Source organism: Lonchura striata, chromosome 5 (genome assembly GCF_050655825.1).
Source record: "Lonchura striata isolate lonStrDom1 chromosome 5, ASM5065582v1, whole genome shotgun sequence".
NCBI classification, from domain to species: Eukaryota; Metazoa; Chordata; class Aves; order Passeriformes; family Estrildidae; genus Lonchura; species Lonchura striata.
This window is the reverse complement of record NC_140707.1, coordinates 40,079,243-40,104,675: the sequence shown is the minus strand read 5'-3', so window position 1 is coordinate 40,104,675 and position 25,433 is coordinate 40,079,243. Positions and strand designations below refer to the sequence as shown.

At 43.3% G+C, this 25,433-nt stretch overlaps 1 protein-coding gene across 32 annotated transcripts in view; it reads left to right on the top strand.

Moving 5' to 3' along the window:
* The window catches only part of SUSD6 (sushi domain containing 6), a 90,635-nt gene extending 65,606 nt beyond the window's left edge, over positions 1 to 25,029 (top strand). For all 32 annotated transcript variants that reach the window (XM_085582040.1, XM_085582035.1, XM_085582026.1 and 29 more), the window contains 4 exons: positions 13,032 to 13,229; positions 16,185 to 16,323; positions 17,445 to 17,866; positions 18,853 to 25,029. In XM_085582040.1, coding sequence (XP_085438166.1) covers positions 13,032 to 13,229; positions 16,185 to 16,323; positions 17,445 to 17,866; positions 18,853 to 18,878 — 785 coding nt within the window. In that variant the 3' untranslated portion in view covers positions 18,879 to 25,029. The remainder of the gene's footprint in view (positions 1 to 13,031; positions 13,230 to 16,184; positions 16,324 to 17,444; positions 17,867 to 18,852) is intronic.
* The last annotated feature ends 404 nt before the right edge of the window (positions 25,030 to 25,433 follow it).

The window sequence follows — 25,433 nt, the reverse complement described above, 5'->3', positions numbered from 1 at the left end:
GTTAAGTTTCAGTGCAGATTATACAGGGTCTGACACCACCTTTCCTACTATCACCTCCCTAACTCTTAAATTGCCCTGACATTGTTCAAATGTTAGGCAATTTAGAGAGGTGTGTCGCAGCTATCTTGTCTCAGTAGAAGAAACTTCTTACTTTTCTTTGAAGGTGAGTTCTTCAGCTTCACTCTGTCTTAGAGCTTTTGAATTGTTAGAGTTTGGATTGAGTCTGTATGAGCTGGCCATTCAAGAATGAAGCTCAGATTGACTGAACTTGCATAAGTGGGAGTCTGTAGGACTGGGTTCTGGGAAAGGTATGCTTGCCACGTGCAGTACTTCTGTTACTGTGTAGTCTGACATGCCTCCCACTTTGAACAGGGTGATTTGAGGAGTGTTCAGGTGGGTCTAGGTGTTTTCTTTTTTCTGTCATGCTGGACTTTGTAGAGAAGTTGTGATGCTGAGCTTCTCTAAAGCTGCTAGGAAAGATGACTTAATACTCACAGCTAAACTAACCACATCTAGACTGAAAATATGACTGTGCTCAAGAGAGGCTTTCCAGCAAGACAAGGATAATAAGTCTTTGCAGTTCTGCCCAGTCAGTAGTAAATTATCTGAGTGCTTGTTTTGACAAGTCCCGTGATACAGATGAGTCATTCTTAAAGGATAAACAGATCTGCCCAGATATTAGATTCTGTTATGTTCATTGGTCCTGAGCAAAGCCAAAGACTAGAAGAGAAATAGCATGGCAGAATGAAAAAGTACTTTCTGTGTGCACTGGTGTATCAGATTGGAGTTTCAGGATCACTGTCCTTACCCACCTTTCCTAGCAAATCTGTCAGTAGATGAATTGCATAGGAAAACTTCAGTAACCCAGGGCTCTGAGCTTCCCAGTTTGATTTCCACACAGGTGAAGGTGGCACAACATTTAGTGCACAGTGCTGTCCTGTGCACAAGCCATTACTAGATTAGCCTTGGCCAAACTTCCAAATCAGTGTATTTTGGATAGGCTGAGTCAGAGGCAACAGCTGCTGCTGCTGAAAGGATGAGAAATTAATCAGTTGCAAAAGTGAGTGGAGGCTTACCAGGGCAGAGCTTTAAAGTGACTTGGCTAGTGTATCTAAACTCATTACTTCAGAGATCCCCATGTCCCCTTGGACTTTAGGACTGCCTCATGAGCAGACTTATGACTGTGCATTGATCTTTGTCAGCTGTCAGAGTAACCCATAACAGAACTGGGAGTAGGAGGTGGGCATGAGCTGGCCTCTAGGGTAAGGGGAAGCCTGTTGTTCTGGTGGTTGATGGTGTCTGCCTGAGTTTCACCTCATGGTGGATAAGGAGCAATGGACTCTTACTGCTGTTGGTGTTACCATGTGTCTTCATGAGCTTGAGTGGCCATGCTGGAGTCTTCAACAGGGACATATTTTGGGAAACTCTCATAGCAAGAACTTCTAAGGCCTTATGGGGAAAAGGAACCTGATTGCAGTACTAGCCTGAAGTTTCAGGAGTGGAAGTTTTGTAGCCATATGGAAATTTAAGCAAGTTAAGGTTCCTGAGGCACTGCTAAATTGAAGGCCTTGTGTCACTTGCTAGTAGAGACAAGTTTTGTTCTGCTGTGTCTTTAGGATATATTTCCCTGGTGTGCTCACCTAGTGTCAATACAGGGACTGTATTCATTTCAGTCAGGTCTTTACAGACCAGTCACCTGTGTCCTATCAAAATCTGGTGTCCTAAATCAGCATGAATATGATGTTATGCTGAAGAGCATAGTTCTGTTTTTTCCTATACAGTCTCATCGTTCTTACTGAAGCGTGAGATGTGTTTCATTACACTAGAGCCCCATAGTATGTGTCAGGCTTTTATCCTAAAAAAAAAAAAATAATCCACTTTAGGGTATTACTATATACAAACTGAAAACTCACTTAGGAACAGACAAGGAAAGAGTGGGGTATATGTACAGGTTACCCTTGAATTTGAGACCAGTTTTTAGTTTTGTAAGTTTTAAGAAATAGGTAGGCAGGGACAAGATGACAAATCAAAGCTGTATGAAGTAAGTCCCTGCACAGCTGTCTATTTCTTTTCTTGTAAGACCATAAAATTATTTTAACAGTTCTTATTATTTTTAAATAATCTCCTCTTTGTTGCAATATAAAATAAAATCTAGAACTGGAAGAGCCTACTCTTATGAGGGTTACAGCACTTGCTTAATTTCCTTCTTGGAACATGTGAAAATAATTATAGGGTGGTTGGAAGAAAGCACAGGGAGGCTGGCAGCAGCCTTAGAAAACAAAAGCAAATGAAATGTGGCCACTTGTAAAGCTGCACTGTGCCCATGCACCCAAGAGCAAGTTTCTGTATTAAATTGGCTTTTTTGCAGTCACTGTACTGCTGACTCCAACAGCAGCCCAGATGCAAATTTTTTATGCTGTCCTGGCAGTATGGGATGTTGTAAAGTACTAGTCAGCTGTTCTTCATCTTTATGGGACATAAGTAAACTTCATGAGCTTCCACACACATCACAAATAACTTTGTGTGTGTGTGCAGCAGTAAGATTACTGTATCAGAAGATCTTAAAAGCACTTCTGCAGTTGTTCCCAGTTTGCTTCCTCCTATTAATGTTTCCGAAATTAATTTATCATCCTGGCTTTGTTCAGAAGCACCAGGTTTTTGTCTTATGATTTGGTGTTATCCTGATGTCCAGAATGCCTAGCCAGCCCTGTGCAAACATAAGACAGAAAAACCGAAAGTTTTCCAGCAAGTCTGAAAAACTTGGCAGTGTTAGTCTCAGAGCCTGTCAGGCTGACTCACTCAGGAATGTATCTGAGGGGACCACATTACAGGTGGGCTTAATACAGGGAAAATAATGCAGTTGTCACAGTGAGTAGCACTCTTCTAGGGAGGCAGATGTGCTGCTGGAGTGCAGTTGTGGTTGGTTGCTGCTTCCCATCGCAGAAATCTTCCTTTCACAGATGTGGTTTTTGTTAGACCTGGAATTTGCATCTTGGTTTTCCAGCTGCCTAGCATACAGCAGTCTCTCCTGTTTTGAAGGGGGAAAGAAACTTGAAAGGTACAACATTTAGTTTTCTGCCAAAATATCGGTAACACTGGGAGTTCTTTAACTGAAGCAAGGCTTTCTAAGGGGCAGAGAGAAGTATGTTTTATATCCACACAATCTGTAGCACTGTAGAAGCACCAGTGGCAGTTTCATATAGCCTAAACATTTTGACTCTTGTAGAACATAAATATAATTTTATAGTGAGCTTTGATGCTAATGGTTTTCTTTTTAGGAGATAGATAAACTATCGTGAGTAAAAAAAAAAACATATTTCTAATAGAAAGACAGACAAGACCCATAATTAATGTTGCACTAGCAGGCTTCCTCCGTGGTTGGCTAATCACAGCTGAGTGTTAATAAGCATAGATTTTTTAAAAATACTGTTGTAACATGTTAATTAAAATAATTCGTCTCCATGTGTCTCTTGAGTTACCAGATGGCGACTGCATTGGTGGAAGGCTGCAATTAGAGTCTTTTCTTTCTTGCTTTTTATTCCCCTGCCCTAAGGGGGGAAAAAATAAAGAAGGAAAAAGAAAAAAAAAAATGCAGCTTTACTGTGTATGGGATGGTTGTGCAGGGTGCCTGTTACTGTACACATTTTAAATGCTTGTGTCTAATTATATAAATGCACAGCTATATGATTATATATACAAATCTCTTTGCTTTGGTTCTTCTCATTTACCCACATTATGACATAAAAAAAAAAAATAAGCCTCCTCTTCAGAGTATGCTCTTACTGGGGAAACTGTAATTTCCCGGTGAAGACACCAGTCCTGCTCAGTTTGGTCTTCTGTCTGTGAATTCAGAATAAGCAGCATCTGGAGCCAGTAAAGACAGAGAGCTTATTTTTCAGTGGACTTTGGCCCCTGCTTAACCAAAAGAGGGTTATGTTTTGCAGTGTGTTTTTAGGAAGGCTTAAAATATTTTAGGGGCAGGGTCAGTAAGAAGTGTGTGCACTCACAATGGAGGCCTTTTATTGACTTCTGCCTCCTGTAAGTTAAATATAAAGAGGTCCTTTAGCCTCAGCTGTTGTGACTAGGCCTCAGCAGCAGCTGCTGTATCAGGTTTGCCCCTTTGGGAAATGACCCATCTGCTCATGTGCTAGAGAAAGCCAGAGTGCTGAAAAGGAGAACATTCAAAATCTGTTCTCCTGCTCCCAATCCCCATCTCGTCCCCAGAAATTACAGACCTGGGCATCTGGTAATCTGTGTTTTACGGAATGAATCCTGTCTGGCTAGAAACACACAAGGTTGTCAACTGTTGTCAGCTGGCAGAGGATGGCTTCAGTCTGGGTCCCTTTTCACATGTTCTATCTGCAGCTACTGTGTTTGTATAATTACAACACACAAGTTAGTACACTGGTGGGCAGTAAACCAAAAATCCCCACTAATACCTCAAGCTACTTGAAAGGGGAGCAAAGCGTGTCTTGTCCTCTAGGGAGAAGGCTTTCTAATGACTGCTGCACACATTTGTGTTGGAATGTCATTGTGTGGACTAAAAAATGCTCTGAAGATGCTGAAAGAGGATAAAATTTCAAATATTATACCCAGATTTGGCCATTGTGCTTCTTGGAGCTAGCCTGCCAAGAGAAACCCCAGTGTAAAGTATGTGGCTCTTTGTGTTCATCACAAACCTGCTGTTACAAGCAGTGACGTTTGTCCCTGAAATACCTGATGAGCAATTTCCTAGCCTAATATTAATCCAGGCTCTCTGCCTGGGAAGGACAAAGCAGAGGGTGCATAGTGGGAAGCTGCTGTGCTGAAAACTTTTGATTGCATCCAGGCAAGCATGGTTAGTTGGAAACCTGAAGGTATTTAGCATTCAGAAATTGAACTGGCACTCTTGTTGGAAAATGTGGATGGGGGTGACTGCTTTTCTATCTACCACTGAAGCACATTCCCTTGTTATTACTTTCTCAACAGGAAGGAAGGTGTGGGTGGGGAGCAGCAGTGCTGTTGATCAAAGCTTATCAAGGTGCTTTTTTTCTCCAGACCAACTGCCTAGGAAGTGTTTCTTTCTTTGGTAAAAGATAGTGTTTAGTTGACGTAGCTAGTCTAAAGGGGGTGTGAAATTGTAACACATGTGCTTCTTACTAAGACTGAAGAGCTGCTGAGGGAGGGGGGCTGCCAAAAATGGCTTCTGCTGGTTATAGGCTGGTTTGTGTTTGCAATGGAGGAGAGGGAAAAACAAGGATATTGCCTCTCTGGATTTCACACTGAAAGCAAAGCTGGCTAGTCATCTTCCTCCATCATCTCCCTCTCTGCAGAAGGCTCCTGGAGCCAAACACCAGTTCTGTCTCAGGCAGAAGGAAATCTTCTGTGACTGAAGGCCCTGGTTTAAGAAGAAAAATTCCTTACTGAAAAGAAGCTTGTGGAATATTTTTGTTCTTCATTCAGCCTGTTTTCTCCTGTTCCCCCAGAGAATTGACACACCAGGAGATTTGGGATAGAAGGGCATGATAAGTAGTTGTATGTTCTCTGAATAAATTAGGTATATATACATATAGATTTTTTAAAATATTTTTTTCTTCTCAAGGCAGGAAACCACCTTTAGAATAGGGGAAAAGCAGCTAACTTGGACAGTGAATTTCCTGTCCAATAGTTCTAAAGGGCTTATAAAATAAGTGCTTGTTGTTGAAAATGGCACATTTGCCAGTTGCATGTGTGCCTTTAGTTTTGGTGCTACTTTTCGTGGTTTTTTCTCTCAGTAGGTGCATGGTGGGGTTTGAATTCATCATAAGCTAGGTAAGGATCTGTCCTACCACAGCAAATGTGGCAGTGTTTGAGACCATGTCTTCCCTGAGAGGAAAAGTTACACTGAAAAACAAGAAAAACGCCCAGACTGCAACAAATACACCAGAACAAAAGTAAAGAAGACCCAAACCGAACATTTAAATAAAGTTACTTGCAGTGTGTTCTGTTAGGTGCAACCTGACATTGGAGTCTGCAGCACTGTGGGGCTGATGCAATCCTCTGTTGCTCAAGAAGCTGCTAAGTCAGCTCGGTGCTGTGCTGTGGCTTACTACCCTGCTGTGTGGCTAAGGACAGCACTGATGCTATTACCTGGTTGGATCACATTCATGCTTCTCTGAGTACTGGTGACAGAAGTTAGGAGTATATCCAAGAAATGGGCAAAGGGAGGAGTCAATTCTTTCTTTATTAGTTTACTAAACAACCAGGAGATTAGTGGAGAGGTCGGGCAGCACCCTGCTGGCAAGAACTGAAACTGCAAGGAGAGAAAAAAGTGTCTTGGCAAATACGGCCAGAGCTCTTGTTAGGAAGCAACCGAATGCATTTGCTGAGGCCAAACCAATGTTCAGTGTCACCCCTGAGTGGGATCCGTGGGCAGCACTCCACTGGAATTGCCAGATCCTATAGAAGCTGAATTGAGCATTCTTGCTGCTCCCTGGCTTGCACATTTAGCCTGCTGACTGCATCAGGCTTTCATGTTTTTATTGTGAAAAAACATGGTGTAAGAAGAAGATGAAGCCCTGCGTATTTGCATGCAAATAGCAATTGATAAAAACCCCGCTATTATTTCGAGCCCATTCAGGGCACTAACTGGAAAAGAGCTGTGAATCTGGCTAAGTTGTTTTCAGCATGGTGTTAAACCTGAACCTCAGGTCTGAGATGCTGAAAATGCACAGCCACTGCAGAAGGTTTCAGATGGAATTAGTATTTCAGACCAACCATTTAGCTGTGGCAAGACCCAGATTGAAGGTGGGAGTATAGAGGGAGGCTTACTCCCTTAGAGTTTGGGGCTGTTTGGAAGATCCTTGCCAGAAATTAGTAATAGCTTTTGCAGTTCCCTCAGCTATACTGAGGTGATGCACACACAAATGATCCAAGTTGAAAATTGGAGTCTCTGCAGCAGGGACAAGTAAGTGGAAAATGGGGATATCTTGTGTTTATTTTGGGTGCTTTTCTAGATATGCTGTTTTTAAGGCTGGTGGCAAGTCTGTCTGAAAGAATAAAGGTGACAATGTTTTGGAGAACTGGAGACTTGGACAGAGAATTTCTCCTTGCTATTGTGGAATGTGTTGAAGCACAACTTGTAAGAGAGTGAACAGGAAATGACTGTGACCAGGAGGAAACCTTATGTAACAGGAGAAAGAAGAAGAGGCAGAAAAGGTGGCATGCCTTGAGGCAAGCCAACATTGTCTCAGCTATTCCACAGAAATCCTGCTGTAGGGCAATCAAAGTAGTACAAGAAAGCTAGCATCAGGCTGCAGGGGAAACAGCATGAAAGAAATGGCATGGCCTGTAGCACTGGGACAATTTAATTGCGTGTAAAATTGTGTTGTATTTCACAGAGATGTTGGCTCACCAGGTAAGACCTGCTGGCATGAGACATCATGACAAGTTTAACCAGACTAGCCAGGGGAATATTTATCTTGATCAGGAGGGTGGTTTTTGTTTGTAGGATGTTTTTCTTCTGTGAGTCTTGACGGTATCTGTTAAATGGAATAAATGTTGTAGAAAGATAGTACTGAGATTAGCATCTTCCTTTTTCTAGTTTCCACATCACACAAAAATTGTGGTATGTCTAAAAGGCCTGGAGGTGTTAACAGTGTCCAAGCAGGGCACGTGCTCAGGACATCCAGTAGAGCAGTTGTAAGCACAAATGGCTTCCAAAGTGCTTCAGCATAGACCTATAAGGCTCCTTGGCCACTTCTCTGAGGATAGTCAAACCTGCTGGAGTGCTTGGGTAGTCAGTGAGGCATTTACCTGAGGCTGCGTCCAGCTTCCTTTTGAAGTTGCCAGGATTTGGGCCTGAGTCATGTGAAGAGCAACTTTATTTTGTCAAAACTGTTCCTGTCCTAGTTTTAGTGACCTTTGTGCCTTGCTGTGGAGAACAACAACTATTACTGGATGTTCAATGTGAACCATCCTATCGTTAAGCAATGCTGTGAACAATTAGATCATGATTAGAAGGGTTTTTTTGATTGCTTGCTTGGTTTATTGGTTGGTTGGGGTTTTTTTGTTTAGTTGTGTTTGGATTTTGGTTTTCTTCTTCTTATAAGAATGCATTTTTTAAGGAGGATTGGGTTTTCATCTTTGTACAGTCAAACTGCCCAATAAAGCGGGTTAGTGACTGAAAAAGTTAAAGTGCTTGGTGCAGAAGAGAGGGGTGTAACACTCCTAGTAGAGTCCATGAATCTTACTGATTGAAAAAAATACAGTGCCAAACAAATTAGACAGTAGAGAGGTCTTAGACTTCTGTGTTGTGTTGTGCCTGTGCAAAGAAGGTTAATACTGGGGAGCTTTTATAATTCTGTGACAATTATCCAGTCAGATTGAGTTATGATTTAATCTTTGTATGTGTGAGTGGAGTGTATTGTTCTTCATCCTTGCCACAACAGGCTCATCCTGCTTGAGCTTTGTAAATCTTCTGCTTATCAGTGAATTTCACTCGGTGATCAAGGCTTAACTGTGCTTCTGTGGTTTATGTTCTGAGCACTTAAATCCCTCACTTTTGTGTCAGCACATAACAGACCATATGCTTCCATCCATGGCATTATATATATGAGCCATGGCTCAAGTTTGTGTCTTTGTTACCTTACGCTGGAAATGCTTTTGCTTCTGCATCGGGTTGGCATTCAGGACCACTGCCCAGCTTCAGCTCAGCCAGGACATGAAAGAACCATTTCATCCTTTGGTGATTAGATTGATCAATTTGGCCAACTGACATCTCTTACTGTCTCTAAAAGAAGCTGGATTCCATCTTCTCACAGCTGTCTGTGAATCTGGTGGAAGAGGAAGCAAGTGAGGATTGCTACTTGAAGAAGAGCCATGGGAAAGGGAACTGGTGAAGGTACAATGTGATGTTGCTGTTACTGCAACAAAAAAAGAGGTTCCTCAGTGTTGTGGTGGTTATTGTCAAGCTGGTAACAGCTACTCAAAGAACATCAGAGCAATTGACCCTCCTTGAAGGAGAACAGTATTTTTTCATATGACCAAAACAAAAAAATATTGTGCTTATAGGTGATTTGGTGGGATGCTGGGTAGAGGTGCATACTGACTCAGTATTTTTTCATGTGCATATTAAAAAATGGTATATTAAATACTTTGTGGTTTGGAATGGAAATTGCAGAAGCTCCAGTGCATAACTTAATTTCTGCCTGTCAGTCTGGAAATGACAATTTCTTTACCTCTGGATGGAGTTCAATGATATTCTCAGTCTTTGGACTTCTGCTTCCTTCCTGTTTTCCATCAGTGTATGCTGGCAGAGAACCAGCTCTCCCAGGAGATGTCATAAGCTTCAGTGCCTCCTACAAACAGGGCCTTTGGGAGTATTTGCTCCCTTTGCACAAAGTGGAGAAATTCTTAAAGCCTATTTCTGTGCATCTTGAAAGCTTGATGAATCAAGATCCTGGCAATAGCTTTGCAAGCCTAGAATGTCAGTAGCCCCCTAGGAAGTTGGTGACTTCTGTAACTTGGCTCTCTAACTCTTCTCTCCCCTGCATGAACATTTGTCTTAAGATGTTTCACAAGCCCTGCGATACTTCCAAAAATATGTGTTTCAGGGAGGGAGTTGATGAAATTCCTGCATGTGTCTTTCTGTTCCCAGTACTGAACCATCCCAACAGCTGTGCTCCAGAGCAGTAATAAGCAGTTCACACTGCCCCAGCCGCCTGCACCTTCTGGCTGCTGCCCACAGCTGGAGCCAGCTGCTCTGGGTGCGTGTTCTGGCAGCAGTTGGTACCCAGCTTCTTTCACCCCTGCAGTGTCAGTGTTTGTTCTGTGGACAGCAGTAAATGGGATGCTCTGCCTGGTTCTGTATTGCTGTGCTGCAATATTGGGACGTAAACTTTGTTGTTGGAGCACATAAAGGGTTGTACAGAATCAAACTTGTACTTTTTCTTCTATTAGTCCCAGTTCAGAGTGCACATATGGAGGAAGTTGAAGAAACCTATTAAGGAGGCTGTGTGGGGGTGGGGCAGTGAAAGCTTAGGGAACAGCTAATTCTCAGCTAAGTCGCTGCATTGTCTGTCCCAGACTTTCTGGATGCCTCTGTTATGTTGGACTGGGCCCTGGTTTGCAGAGGTGCTGCATTCTGTCAGAGATGCCAGGAGGAGAGAGAGAGCTAGTCTAGCAGGGAGCAGAGGTATTTGACTTTCTCAGTTTTTCAGGTACCACCATTTCATCCTCTTACCCATGCAAGCCACCCTCCAGCAATTTTCAGTGCCATCAGCACTTTCTAGTAGACCTCCTCAAAGCTGCAGGCTCTGAGAAGCTTTGTTCTCCTGAGGCTGCCTTGCAAAGGACAGTCCAAGATCAGCTCAATCATGTTGAGAGTGGAAGGTATTGATGTTCTGGCTGCCTCATCCAGACCTTTTTTATCTATTTCCCAGCACATTTTAAAATACTTGTGCACTCCTGGGTGCTGTGATGACACATGAAGGTTGGGGGTAGAGGGAAGGGGAGGTGGCTAATTCTGCAATCCCTTCCCTGTGAATAGGACAAGTCAGACATAACTGCCTGAATACACTTACAAGCTGCTTCCCTCCTTTCCTGTCCAAGTGGTCTGTGGAGGTGAAGAGGAATCCAGTTTGCAGCTGTGCATTTCCTGAAGACCTTATCTGGGAAGAACAAATGAGGTCTCTGCAGTTGCCTTATGTGATGGTACTTCCAAGCCTTTGAGAGTGCTTTTGCAATGTAAATGAGTGCCTGTCTCTTGTTGGCTGGCTGATTTTTGTACATAACTGAGAATCTCATCAGTATAGGTGGTGCTTTATTATAGAAGGGGAACCAACAGTGGGCTGCTTCTGTGTGCAAAAGGGCTCCTAGTTCAGTGGGCAGGCTTACACATGGGCACAGCTCAGGAGAAAAGGGAACCACAGGACTGAGCTCTTTGCTGCAGTCAGTGGAAAGATGCTGTGCATGACTCCCAAGCAATTCCAGGTACCTGCTGTGGTATAAAAAGGTGTAGGGAAGTTGTCCTGTCTGCTCTTGAGTTTTGGCAACTGCTGTGGTGACGCTGGCTTTTACCCACAGCTCTCCACCAGTGCCAGGAGAGGCACCTGTTAAACTGCTAAAAATATCTCTGGTGCTCAAATGATTTTGCAATGAGCAAAAAAAAAAAAAACTCTCTCCTGGACTGCAGATGACCAGGGCATTTGTCTGTGTGCTTGAATGTGAAATGTGCCACTATTCTGTTGCTTTGGCTGATCCCAACTGTCCCGAGATGTTTCACAGGCTCACAGTGAAAGGAAGTTTAGCCTCAGAAGGGGCAGGATTAAAACACTGGTTAGAAAATCATTGCAGAAAGTAAAGTTGAAAAGCACAGAAGAGGTAACAGTTAAAACTCATGAGGCACAGGATAGTAGCTTCTCTGAAGCTTATTTAAAAATAAATCCTCATGAACAAAGTCCTTGTGAAAAGCTGCTGCTTAGACCCCTGTTAACCTTTTCTGAAGAAGTAAATTGAATTGCAGTTATAAAGCTGGCAGAACTCATACCAGAGCATTTTTGGCTTCAGTCAGCACTTCATCTCAGGGTTTATTGGCATTTACAAGCACTACCTGTATTGCATTCTCACACATGTTTAGGTTCAAGAGTCATTTGCACCAAGACAATGTGACAAATTTTTCCACAGTGAACGAATCTCAAGTTTTCTTTTGCTTCTTAAATCTTACTCAAAATCCAATTACTTGAATTTTGCCCAGCTGTTTGTTGCTATTTGTCCTACAGTAAGTAGGTCACTTAAAGGTAGAACATGAGAGAGTGTGTGCTCTGGGGTTTAAGGACAGGCCTGGGTCACCATGCTCTGATGGGACACTCTGGATGGGTTGACTGATATTCCGTGCTTCAAAATGTCTCAAGAGAGATCTATGATGTATTTTCTTTTACAAAGTCTGGGAAGCTGATGTGAATTTTAAGGGGAAAAAGTCTGGATTTCTTCATCTTTCAACCAGGCAGATACATGTTGTCAGGGGAAGTTATTTGGGCTGCTCTGAAGGGTCATTGTGACCTGTCAGAAGAGACGAAGTTCTAAGCAAGACAAATATCCTGTTTTCAGTGCAGCTTCCTCAATTTTGGTTTGTTGTTTTTATTTGAATGGCTACTGAAAATTCTGCAAGAAAAGTTCTGGCATGTGCCAGATACCACATGTGCCTATACTTACTAGTCAGGATAATGAAGGTGCAGAAAGGAATGTGAAGCACTCCAGAGTTCATACAGGTAAACAGAGGTTTTTTAAGAAGTGTTTTTGTAATGCACTGGATTCCTTTTTAAAAGTAGACTAGAACATTTGGTCCTAGGAGAAGTCCTCTTGAGATGATCAAGTCCAACCTTTGATGGAACACCACCATGTAGCTAAACCATAGCACTAAGTGCCATATCCAGTTGTTTCTTGAGCTCTTCCAGGGATGGTGACTTCACCATCCCGTGTGCAGCCTTTTTTAATGCCTAACCATTCTTTCAGTGAAGAAGTTCATCTTATTGCAACAAAGCTCTGTTGCCAGTCTTGTTGATGGCATATCTGTGTAAAATAGTCAAAATCTGTGTGCTTTTACAGGCTTCTAGGGTGCCTGATGACAGGGCAGGTCTGCACCTTGACATTGTGTACCTATTGTACAGAGGGGTTTTTGCATTCCTCTTTCCTTTGAATAGGTGTCGTGCTCTTCCCCTGCCACACTAATAGGAAAGCCTAGTTGTTAGGTTCACCCCAGTCTAGTGAAACAGCTGTGGGGGTAGGATAGCAGTAAGGATTTTCTGGGCCTCTGTTGTGTCACTATTCAAAAATATCACCAGTTTGGTGCCTGCCAGTTGGACTGTACTACTGGGATAACAAGCAGTATTTAACAATCACAGAAACTTTATCAGAGGTGTTCTCTGCCATCATGTAACAGCCTTTCTTCTCGGTTTTAGTAGTTTCCTAATTTAGTGGGTGTTTGTAGGTAGAAGTCTGCCTGTGTTTCATATATACTGTGTAATAGGTGTCTTCCTCTAAGATGTCCTTCATGGTACTTTCTTTTATATCAGATTGTCCCCAGCCACCACAACCTGAGAATGGAGGCTATAAATGCCACCCTAGTCCCTGCAACAACCCTCTGACTTCAGGCAGTGTCATAGAGTATCTGTGTGTTGAAGGCTACATGCTGAAAGGAGATTATAAATACTTGACATGCAAGAATGGAGAGTGGAACCCAGCCATGGAAGTCAGCTGCAGACTCAGCCCAGGTGAGTGCTTCTTGACTCTAGAGTTGCCCTTGCATTGACTTTTCAGGTTATCCTTAAGCACTTTGTATGGTGCTGAGGAAGTCCATATGGCTGTCTCTCATTGCTCCAGCAATTTCATAAATGCAGCTCACAATCATGACTCTTTCTTAAACATGTCTCTTCAGTAGCGGCCCATCAGATGCAGACTTAGAGTCCCAAACACAAGGAGAAAAGCCATGGACAGGAGTATAAAATAGGCAATTTGTTACTTACATGGAGCCTCTTATCTTGAGGCTCTCATCTCAGGAATGCTGGAAGCCCTAACAGTAGTATTTTCCATGCTGTCTGGTTTTCCTTGATGGGTTTGATAGTACATCTCCCTCAGTGGGTCTGTATGTGTGTGTGTAGAGTCAATCTTCCTTGCAAACAGGTTAAGTAACTGTTGGTTTCCCGTGTCAAAAAGATTGATGGTGCTGCTTTTCACTGTACTGGCAGGAAAGGACATTGCTGACAAATGATTTCTGCTTCTCTCCGAATAGAAATGGACAGCTTTTGTTTTGTGTCCTCCCAGCTGAACAGGAATTCCTTCATCAAAGCAGCAAAGTAAAAAGATTTGCAGGAAAATGTTCATCGTACTTAATTTGCCTACTATTCTTTTGGTTTTAACAGTGGGTATATTGGATAAGGGAGAACTCTTGCCCCTCTTCTAGGTGGGCATGTTGATGGAACCTTACTACTCAGTTATGCTGAGCCAGCAGGATGTACACTATAGAATTAAGTCTTGTAACACATAAAGCAAAATGTGTCAGCTTAATTGGAAATAAACAGGAAAAAAAAAAAAAAAGTACCTTGACCAAACTCTTTATGGAGCTCACTGCATCCCTGTGATCTCTGGGAACATCCTGTCCTGTCCCAAAGGCACTGTCTTTTCAGTGTCTCTGCCACTCCAATAGCCCCATCCTACGATTTATAAGGAAGGATCTGGGAGTTTACTGGCAGCAAATAGATCCTGAAGAGGTTTTTCAAATTCACCTTAAGCTTCCTTTCCACAGTGATCCCCCTTTCCCTTCTGCACCCAGGCTGGAGAGCAAAGCTGTGCTATTGCACATCATGTTCCCTGGGTGCATTCCTGCATGGTGGCACTTGCTCTAGTTGAAGGATTGTGTTGTGATAAGCAGAAATCCCTCAGATTTCTTTAACATCTTCAAGGGTCAGTGGCATTATCAAAAAATATGGTGCCTCAAAAGTCTGATCCAATGAAAAAGCCATTGCTTTCACAACACAAGCTTTGAATCAATTGTTCAGGGTCGGAGATAGCTGGCTCTTAACTAGTGGGTCTCCTTTAAAAGGCTCAGAGAAGGGGAAGGGGGTGAGAGACTCTAGAAAGGCAGTAGGTCTTAAAATTATTGGTAAGGGTAAGATCCTACCTCTGTAGAGGATAAAGTAAGTTCCTAGCAGTTATCACGTATTTTGTGCAGCTCTGAGCCTGTCAGCCCCATAGCCTTTTGGTAGTTTATTGTATTTGAGGTAGTGACATTTTTTTGGCATATGAGATGGTAAATGTTCTGGAGTGCGCCCTGGATAGTGAACAGTTTGACAGCATAATGTACTAATGCTGAAAATAGGGTATCTCTATTTGCCTTCCCTTGTTCCTGTTAGTGCCCTGAGAAATGCTGGAAGTTAAAATCCTTACTCAACCCTGTTTGCCATAGGGAAAAATGTGCTAGTTGCTGGTTTTTTTTTTTTTTTTTTTTTCTTTTCCCTGGGGAAGGGTCAAGCTACTTCTAAAAGATTTCAAAGAAACAAGTTCAAACCAACTAAACCAAGTAGGTTTGACCCCAAGAGATGATGCAGAAAATTGCAAACTAGGTTTCCATCTTAAATGCCTGTTTTGGGCATAGATTTCAGGCTGTAGGCTTAAAAATAATGATCTTCCAGTTCTTTTTTTTTTTTTTCCTGTTTACCTAGTGCTCTTCCTCTAATACCTAATTGTATGTGTCCTGAATTCCCTCTGCATTTGTGCTCCTGAAGAATGTGTTGGATATAGACAGAGGAACTGAGGAATTGCGTAAACCAAATGTGCAACTCACAGTAGTGTTTGCTGATGGGTAGTTGAGGCTTTTTGGATCTCTACCAAAGACACAAATTAGGGACAGAAACAACATGTAGAGACAATTATTTCCTCTGGAGAGGTGAAATGACTAGTGTAGCCTTCTAGGCATGGTATGCAGTACTCAGCAATACCACCTCCAAGCCATTCTCCCTTCACTCCCAGTTTATACCTGCACAGGTTCTTTAAAAGCCAAATTGGTTTCCCTACAGTCACACAGCACAGCTGCAGAAGGGCAGGAAAGAGTAATGTGAACAGGGCACATGTATCTAACACTGAAAACTCAGAACCCGGAAAAAACATCTGCCTTCCTTCTCTATCCTCTGGCATATGTTTGTGTGAGAGAGAAACTTAATTTTTTCTGTGTCTTAATTGTAACAAGTGCATAATAATACCCAGCCAGTTGACTTCCACCCCTCTTTGCAAGGCTGTTACATTAGTTGAGAAAAAATGGTTTTTGGAACTTTTTCTGTTGTTTGGCCTAAAATATGCTGCTTATTGTGCTAGACAATTATTGGCCTTGCTGGTGACATCATGACACTCTCCAGCTTTTGCTCAGGCAGATCTATATCTAACATGACCCTTACTCCATCTGTCAGTTCCCATGGCCTACTTGTATTGTTCTTCTGTTTGCTCTGTATTTTTCCAAAGGACCCTTGCATGTGCCTGTTTTATTTTGGGTTCCCTTTGCAGCTGATGGAGAGACGGCAGCTTGAGCTGCAAACTGAGATAGGTGGTGTGTCTTGTATGGGAAACTTGGGTTCCTTACACACGCACCCAGGAGTAAGTCCTGAGGAGCAGTGTGAATGTTTTCCCTTCTCTATGGCAGTTACACATTTTACCTTGTGTTCCCCTTGGTTTTGTAGAGAAGGACTCTCCTCCCACAATTGGAGTGCCCACACTGTCCATAGTAGCCTCCACAGCGAGCTCCGTTGCCCTGATTCTGCTCTTAGTTGTGCTGTTTGTTTTGCTGCAGCCAAAGCTGAAGTCGTTCCATCACAGCAGGTAAGTGTAGCTGGGGTTTGGAGGGGCAGAGGTGTACCATGTTTCTTTGCAATAGAAACCCATTCAAGTAGTTGGGTTAGGTCTTTGTTTTGGAGCAACTTGGCTCCTCTCTTCGTCACCTCTGGGATATCTCTGTCCCATTCTACTGATCCAGCGCTTCTCTGAAATGGTGGTCTGTGATGCCCACCTGCAGTCCATTCTTATGTGCCACCCAACAAGTGACTTCTTTATGCTGTTGCCTTGGCCTTGAACGGAAAAAGTTATGATACTTACTAGCCTGGCTGTAAATCAATTTCCTACCTCTTCTAGCCTTGGATAGCTACTGAAGTCTGCCTGGGTGTACATACGTGCATCTTTCCCAGGCTGCTTGAGATTCTGAGGACCCAAAATTAAGCAGTACTGCTCTTCAGATACATGTGCAGGTCTGCCATCCTTCTCTGCTGTGGGAGGAGAACCCTCCTGGCCTGGTTTGTGGAGATGAGAAGAGGAACCCAGCCATAACACTTCTGCCAGCTAAGGCAGACACTCCAGCAGTGGGGAGGTTGAGAGGTAGGGCCCTGCAGCCTGCCCTCTTCTGAAAAGGCCCAAAGTACTAGAAAAGAAAAAATTTCTCTCAGGTCTTATGAGGCCAAGTGATTTATGCTGTGCCAGAGCTGTGTTCCCCATCCTGCCAGGGGTTATCTGGCTGGCAGCAGAGGCAGTGGAACACACAGTGCTGGGTGCTGTGGAATGTAGCAGTGCACCAGGCTGGCATCAACAGTGCTCTTTGCCAAAAGCACAGAGCTGAGTCATGATATATGTCAAATTTAGCTGTGGAGGTAAGTGAGGGAGGGAGTGGGGGAAGCATAGTAACCTTTCCAGCTCTTGCTGCTAAATCCATTGGGTGCTGTGAATTACAGCCCCAGCTTATGTTTAGTGGCAATTCACAGTAGGGCTGCAAGACTGTGCTTGCTTGACCTTGTTAACTTACTGTTTGAATTTCTGTCCTCCCCTAAATGGTGAGAGTTAAGAGTTCTGCTATGGGAGGTTACTGGAGTTCTTGGTAAGATATATGTAGTAAAATAAATACTCAACTTGATTTATTTTTTTCTCCTCCCCCCTCTTTGTTCCTTTTTTTTGAGGCGGGACCAAGGTGTGTCTGGAGATCAGGTCTCTATTATGGTGGATGGTGTCCAAGTGGCCTTGCCATCCTATGAAGAAGCAGTATATGGCAGCACAGGGAACTGCATTCCACCCTCGGACTCCCGAGTGCAGATCGTGCTCTCAGAGGGAGCTGGACAGAATGGACCCAGAGAGATGCAGCAGCCGGACCAAGGGGCTCACAATACCTTTGAAAGAGAAGATGAAGCCCCTGGACATTCTGGACTGTGTGAAGCCAGTGGCTCTCAGCGCTCTGAAACTGTTCTTGTTCATCAGGCTGCTACCTCTTCCTGGGTAGCTGGCATGGCTAGCAGTAGACCTGTACACAAAGAGGTCCAAGATTCAGAAAGCAGTGACATACAGAGCCTTTTATCACTCACTTCCTCTGAGGAATACACAGATGGTAAGTGACTTGTGCAAGGAGCACGAAATGAGACCCTTTTGAGAGTAGGTTCTGCAGTTGACTATTTAGGGTGAAAAAATGACACAGGATGCCCCTATGTGTGTCTGCCACTAGAGCAGCTTTTGGAAAGATCCAGTCCTTATAGCATGTTTCACCTCTTAAACATGTAAGCAGTATTTAATCCCTTCTGAAGAATTTGGTTTTCTCAGATTGGGAGCCTAGGGCAGTCTGAGCAAGTTTGTCTATTGCTTGCTCCTGTTTTAACAAAGGATTTTCAGAGAAATACAGCCTCCAGCATCATAGTGCAAAAGCAGTAAAATAACTGTGTGGAAACTTAGTGGGGGTGGGAGGAGATGTTTGGAATACAAACCCTTTGTGATGTTTGGGCTGCTTAATTTTTTAAACTATTTTAGTAAGCAGCTTTCTGCCATAAAGAATTCAGTACTACAGCCTTAGCCTGTAAGAGGGATGTGCTTGAACTTACTGTAGAAGGCAGAGGGGCAAGTCTGTTGAACAGTCAAAACATCTTTTATTCCTCACTTCTGTGCTGTCCTGAAGAAGTGGCTTTGCAATGCCAGAGTTGATGTGAAAGTGTAGCTTAAAGTTTCTTCTGCAGGGACTGCTGTGTCTTTGGCAATAAATGTAATTGGCTTGTAGATAGGTCAGGGCAGGACTTCTCTTTTCCATGGTATTAAGAAGTACTTTGTGCTGAGAGGGTAATGCAGGACCAGATATACACCCAGAGTGGTGATGGAATCTGTCCTCTGAGTTTTTCGAGGCTGAAGCTGGTGATGGTCCCACTTTCAGGGGCAGGTTGGAGCAGAGCCCTCCAGAGTCCTTTGTGCTGTGAGGTGATGAGAGGGAGACCACTGCACTGTCATGTTATGAAAGTGGGAGCCTGTCTTGCTTTCAATAGTACTTTTTCTGGTGTGTTGAACTACAGAAGTTTGACTACTTTTTCTGTTTTTTCTCTCCCCACCATTCAGATATTCCATTATTGAAGGAAGCATGAGGTCTGCTGTGTTTGTCTAGTTTTCTCCATCTTGGATTTTTCCTCCCCTTCTCTCCCTGCCTTTGGGACAGAAGCACTCTGTGCAGTCTTCCCCATCCTCGCAAGCTGTACCCTGGATACCTCCAAGAAGAGATGCCCTCAGCTGAAGATCCAAAGGATGTTGCCAGGTTGCCTCCTGGATGCACCAGTGGAGTTGGTGCAGCACTGGCTTCCCCATTCCATCAGCATCAGGGGCTCAAGGAACAGAGTGGATTTGAGCTCTCCTCTCCTCTTCCCCAGCCAGATGTTTGACAGCAGTCTCTAAAGAGCTGCTCTTTTCTTGTGCCTTTCTCCTCCTCACACTGGCTTGTTGCAGCTTATCAGCCTTTCTAGCCCTTCTGCTGCCCAGAGAGCAGGGGCTAAACCCGCTTGCTCGCTGGCTGCGGACACAGTTTAAATATACATATATATGTTATATAGGCTCTTCTTCCAGCATCCTCTTTGTGACAGGGCAGGACAAAATGCCTCACTGGGACTGACACTGGGCTTGGGAGGGCTCGCAGTTAAGGAGCAGCTTGTGATGCCTAGAAGCACCTCAAGTGAGATGGACTGTGTGACAGCTTAGACCTGCAGGAATTCACTGAGAATTGCTTAAGCACTGAAGGCTGAGAAGTCCAACATGTAGGAATGCCCTCTATCCCATCTCTGCTGGAGTCCATTCCTGGAAATCACTTTTGTCCCCTCCTTCTTCCTCTACCAGTGCAGCCCACTGGAAGAGGTTCAGATGTTTGAAAATACCAAGACAAAAAATGCCTGTAGTAGTGCGTTCCTAGTGCCATTGGTGCAATCCCAAATTCCTTTTCCAGCCATAGTAAGTACTTGAATCCTGGGTAGCTGCCATCTCACAGGCTGGTGTGTCTTCCTAGCTTTGTACAGCAAAGGGTCTGCTATTTTAACCTGGTGGGCTTGAGTGGGCCCATAGAGAAGGGCTCCTCCCTTGTGGCTGGGGGTAAGCAGCTTTTGGTAAAGCTTCTCCTAAACACAGTGCCAGCCTGTTGTGGCGAGGGAAAGTCAAGTACACTGACAGCAGTGCTAGAAGACGCCACAGCTCAGTTCTGAAGTTTTGAGGTTTGTTTCAAGTTCTGGTAGTAGGGAAGAGAAAATTCAGAAATATGTGTACCTCTGCTCACCGCAGTTACCTACAGCAGGTCAGATTGTCTGTGTTGGAACTCTGTAACTGCAGGAAGCCACATTTGTCTGGGGTAGACAGTCCAAGTGCTGTGGTGGTTGTAAGGTTCCTCACTGATGTCTGGGCACTGTTCATGGGATTGGTTTCAGCAAGAAGAGTTGATTTCTTAGATGCATGTACCTTGTCATAACTGTCTTGAAGTAACCAGGGAGGTGTTTGCCCTGTGAGAAGCTGCTGCATTTTTGAGTTGAAGGAGCAAAATGTCATGGCCTTACACATCATGTGGTAATGTACAGGTAAACAGGGATGTTGTATTTGCTGCTTTGCTTTTGGTTTGTGATCCTCACCATCCTTATCCTCATTGCTACAGTAAAAAACCATTACAGCACCTGACAAAAATGATACAACATCTTTACGTATAAAATCACTGTGGCATAGCTCCAGTTCTTTGAAATGGGGATTGGTCATAGTGTCCAGCTGTGTATTTGCTATTCTTTTTCCTGAATAGCTATTAAGTCCCAGGACAGATGGAACAGTGTGTGCCTGTGGATGGAAGAATCCTTTTTTCCCTATCCTTGTTATAGAGGGATGTTAATTTACGATTAAAGTGTTTTAAACATCCTTCCCTGTTGCTCATGTTACCTTGCATTAACACAAGAATTTGATAAATCCCTTTTGGGTGGTTTAGGTATTTTTTTTTCTGTTTGGATGGTGAAAATCCTGTGTCATTTTACAGTGGGCTGTGGTGTCTCAGCTTCAAGAGCTGTAGAGGACAAATGTTGTTTACACATCTGCCATTAGAATTTTTAAAAAATAAGCATGGGAACGATTGTATTTAGCTTTTTGGCTGTTGGTAATAGTCTAAGCTTGAGTAAATTCTCCTTCATTGGTTTATTCAAGGGGTTGAGAAAGTGTAGTGGTAATTGAGTGTGGAGAAAAGTCTGTGTGATTTTCCTGCTGCCTAAACAGCTCAGAGCAGGAGTTGTTTTTTATGCATTTAGGGTCCTGCCTGCTCAAACTGACCCTCTGCAATTACAGATATAGAAGTTGGGAATGTGTTGCCTTCCTGAAAGGGGTAGTGCTAGTTCTAGGTTGGTGGGAGAAGCTGGAAGCTGATCCCAAGGCAAGGCCTAACCTTGCTCTGGACGAGCACCTGCACCACCAGCAGAAAACACATCCTCTGTGGCCTGGCCTCCTCTCTGCTGTTGTAAAACAAGCAACTGCCAGCTTGGGGGAGAAAATTCAATTTGAGTGAGGGGGAAAAGGAAGCAAGCTCTATAAAGAGGGAGTGTTTTAATTTCACAGAATCACACAGAATTAACTGGGTTGGAAAAGACCTTTAAGACCATCATGTCCAACCTATGACAGAACAGCACTTTGTCAACTAGACCATGGCACTGAGTGCCACCTCCAGGGATGGTGACTCCACCACCTCCCTGGGCAGCCCATTCCAATGCCCAATCAGCCTTTATGTGAAGAATTTCTTCCCAATGTCCAGCCTAAACATCCCCTGGCACAGCTTAAAACTGTGTTGCTCATTACCTGGGAGCAGAAACTGACCCCCACCTGGCTACACCCTCCTTTCAGGGAGTTGTGGGGAGTGATAAGTTTTCTCCTGAACCTCCTCCTCTCCAGGCTGCACAACCCCAGCTCCCTCAGCCTCCTCATAGGATTTGTGCTCCAGACCCTTTACCAGCCTTGTTGCTCTTGTCTAGATCCATTTGAGCATCTCAACATCCTTAAATTGGGGGGTCCTGAACAGAACACGGCACTCAAGGTGCAGCCTCAGCAGTGCCGAGTACAGGGGGATGATCTCAACCCTGGTCCTGCTGGCCACACTGCTCCTGATACAGGCCAGTGTGCCATTGGCCTTCTTGGCCACCTGGGCACACTGCTGGCTGTATGTTCAGTCTGACATCAGTCAGTGAGCCCAGGTCCTTTTCAGCCTGGCAGCTGTCCTGCTGCAGGGGGTTGTTGTGGCCAAAGTGCAGGACCTGGCACTTGGTCTTGTTAAACCTCATATAATTGGATTAGATAAAAATTGTTGGAAATGGCTTTGCTAACGAGTTGAGGAAATGTGGAGGTGGAGGAGGGAAATATGCAAGTGTAGCTATTGTGATCAAGTATAAACAGGCAGCTTCTGTTGGCTTGTTTAGGGTGAGCCAGCAGCTTCCAGGCCATTCTCCATGCTGGCTGGTAACCTATCTGATTATTCCAGATCCTGCAGAAGAGCTGTATTCCCTGCAGCAAATCTTGTGGGAACAGGGCCCAAGGATCTGTGTGAGCCAGAATATAGAATGCAGTTTGGAGGTATCACACTGCTTGTCTACATCCTCAGCTTTAGAGTTAATTTTCTTATAAAATGAGGTGAAACAGCAGGGGAGGAACCCAGAAGACATCTGACAACTTTTTCAAGGGGGAGGGGGAGAGCAAGGCCTCACTTTACTCATGATTATTATTCATTCGTGTTTGTTTTAATTCTGCAGAGGCTGAAGGACTGAAAAGTCTTTGGGTAGTGATACAGGAAAACCTTGCACAATCCTATCTTTACTTATGGGAGCAAGGCCTGAAGCCTAAAGATCGCTGAGATGTGAGCTGCACTCTGCCTCAGAAGTGTTTGTTATCTTTGAGCTGAGTATGTTCTCTCTGGATTTTGCCATAAGTAGATGCAGCCTGCATCTCAGTGTAGTGGATAAGAAGCACAGAGGCTCAGACTTGCAAGATGTAGTACAGTAAATGGGTTTTCCCCTTTGTTTTTTTTTTCCCTGATGGGGCCACAGTCTCCATACCTTTTCTTCCACTGCCTATGTCTGGCAAAAGATTTCAAAGGGAGGCATTTTTCTTATTTAACACTCCCAACATAATCATCTTATGCTTTGTCATATGTGCTGGATCCAGTGATATTCAAGAACATTAAAATTATTTAATTATATTGAGAAAAATAAAAATAGCACTTATTTTAAAGCTTTCCATTATTTTTGGAGTCTGATAGTTGGGGGGGAAAGGGCATTTTAGAAATCCAGGCTATTATGTGCAATAGAAGAACTTCCTTGCTCCTTTCCAGTTCCATAATTAACAAAAAATTAAAAAAAAAAAAAAAAAGAAATGCAACTCATTGCAGTGTTTACAGTCCAAGCATTGTAGAACTGGACCAGCCTGAGAGAAACACAATGTGAAGTTGACAGTGACCCATGGGGAAGTGGGCCAGTCTCTCATCAGGGTCTGCATCATGAAGCTCACCTCAAATGATGCCCGAAGGGCGTCAGCAGCACTGGTGAGAGAGGGGTTTGTGTGTTCTGGTTTTAAATAGCTTGTGCTTCCCCATCATTAACTGCAGAAGATGTTAAAAATAAGTTGGGAGACATGCACTGAAGCATGTGAGCCTTTAGAGTTGTTGCTGAGTTACAACATCAAGAGTTTGGGAGGGAGAAGAGCTTAAGGCATTTTTATCCTTAACCACCAGGGAAATTTCTAGGTAGCAGAACATGTACTCAGCAAGCAGAGTGCTTTTCACCCCTTGGGCATTGCTACTGAGGTTTCTCCTTAGCCTTTCAGGTCTGGTGTGGTGAATTGTTTACTGCATCTGGTGTCTTAATTTGGCCTTTCAGTGTGTGGAGAACTCAGGTGTGTTAGGAAGAAATCTGTTCCACATGCTCTGAGAAGAAACATCCTATGATGCTCTGAGAGGTGGATGACTTTGGTCAGTACTGAGGAGTGGGGCTAAGATAGCAACTGGCTCAGCCATTGGAAATAATCTGAGATGGTTAAGTCATTTGCAGCACAGAAAAGGGAACGCAAGGAGTTGTCTAAGGAACAGTTTCTAAGAGCAGAAAACAGAGGTTTACTACAGGCTAATGAGCTAATGCAATTGTGACCAGGTTGTAAGGAAGCTTGTGCTTTGTTAGATGATTTAGCATACCACCAGCAGGCTTGCTGTATAAAAAAATTAATGTACAACTGGTTCGACACACTGAGCTGTCCTTGCTGACCTTTTTAGAACATACTTGCAAAAAAATGTGGTTTTACTGTTCTGATAGCAGTTTAAACAAAAAATCTGCCTTGTTAATCTATTCAGATATCTATTTAAATAAATTTCACTTTGGTTTTTTTGTATATAAATGCAATAAATCCCATTCATTTTGCACATCCTGCCTCACCCCGTCTTCACCCTTTAATCCTTACTAGGGAACAGCAGATTGAATTTGCTCTGTGTGAAAACCTTTGCTTGCAGAAGAACTTCATTAGAAAACAGTTTTTCTCTACTATAGGCTTTGAAAGTGCAAAGAGGTTTCCTAGAGCAGGCTTCATTTTAAGGTGTATTTTTATACAAGAAGTAAGCCTTTTTCCAGTCCTAGCACACCAGGACAGAACATAACACTTCCCACACTTCAGGGCCCTGTGTTCAGCACTGCTTTCAAACTTGACCCTCTGCAGGTGATGTTCAGATCTGTGTACCCACCAGCACATGTTGTATTGATGCTCTGCATATGCTTTCTGTAAGCTATGCTTTTGCTTCTGTCCTTGAGTGAGAGCAGACAGAGACAACTGAGTTGTACTGGAAAATGTTTTAGTTCAGGTTCTCAGAGTTGCTTCCTTCCAAAAGAAAACAAAGTGAAGTTGTCTGTGAAGCAGAAGTCCAATGATGTGGTGGGTAGACTGCTGGTAGTTGCTGATGCAAGGGGAGCTTGATTGCCTTTCTGCATTAATCTTTTCTTTCCTATATGTGTTTTCTTCTAATCTGAATTGCACCACTATGGAATTATTTGCAGAATGGTACTCCATATATATGTGGGATTTAAAACCATAACTGATGCTGTGCAGGATGTCACCCAATCAGTTTTATTTTGCTTTATTTTATATGTATTTTCTGGTATCCTGTACATTGCAGTGGGTGTGAAAATAGTATTTTAATATTTGTACAAAGTTTAATTTAATTGTTCTATGTATATAGCTGCATTTCTAAATTAAAAAAATTCTTTTGAAGTGAAGAATTTCTTGTGTTTGTTTGCTTGGTGGGTTTTTTTCTGTTTTGTTTTAACTGCTTAGGCCTTGTAGCCTGGCAATCTAGCAGATCACAATTAATATGTTGCTGTTGTAAAAACCAGGATGAAGCTAAACCTAGCTCAAGTATCTTGGGGAAGAGAGGTTCAGAGTTGGTGCAGCCTTAGAAGGATCATGTTTCCAAGTTCAGAAGCAAAGGCTGCCCTTGGTGTGCTTGCATAGAATTCCTTGAGGAATGGGGCCAGGCTGGGCAAGGGGTAAAGGTTTAAAGAGATCATGTATGGTATGAATGGATTTCAGAGAGGAAGACAGGGTAAATAAATAGCTAATTCATCTTTGAGTCTATGTAAGAACAGTATATATAAGAAGAGTGCTATTTTTAGAGG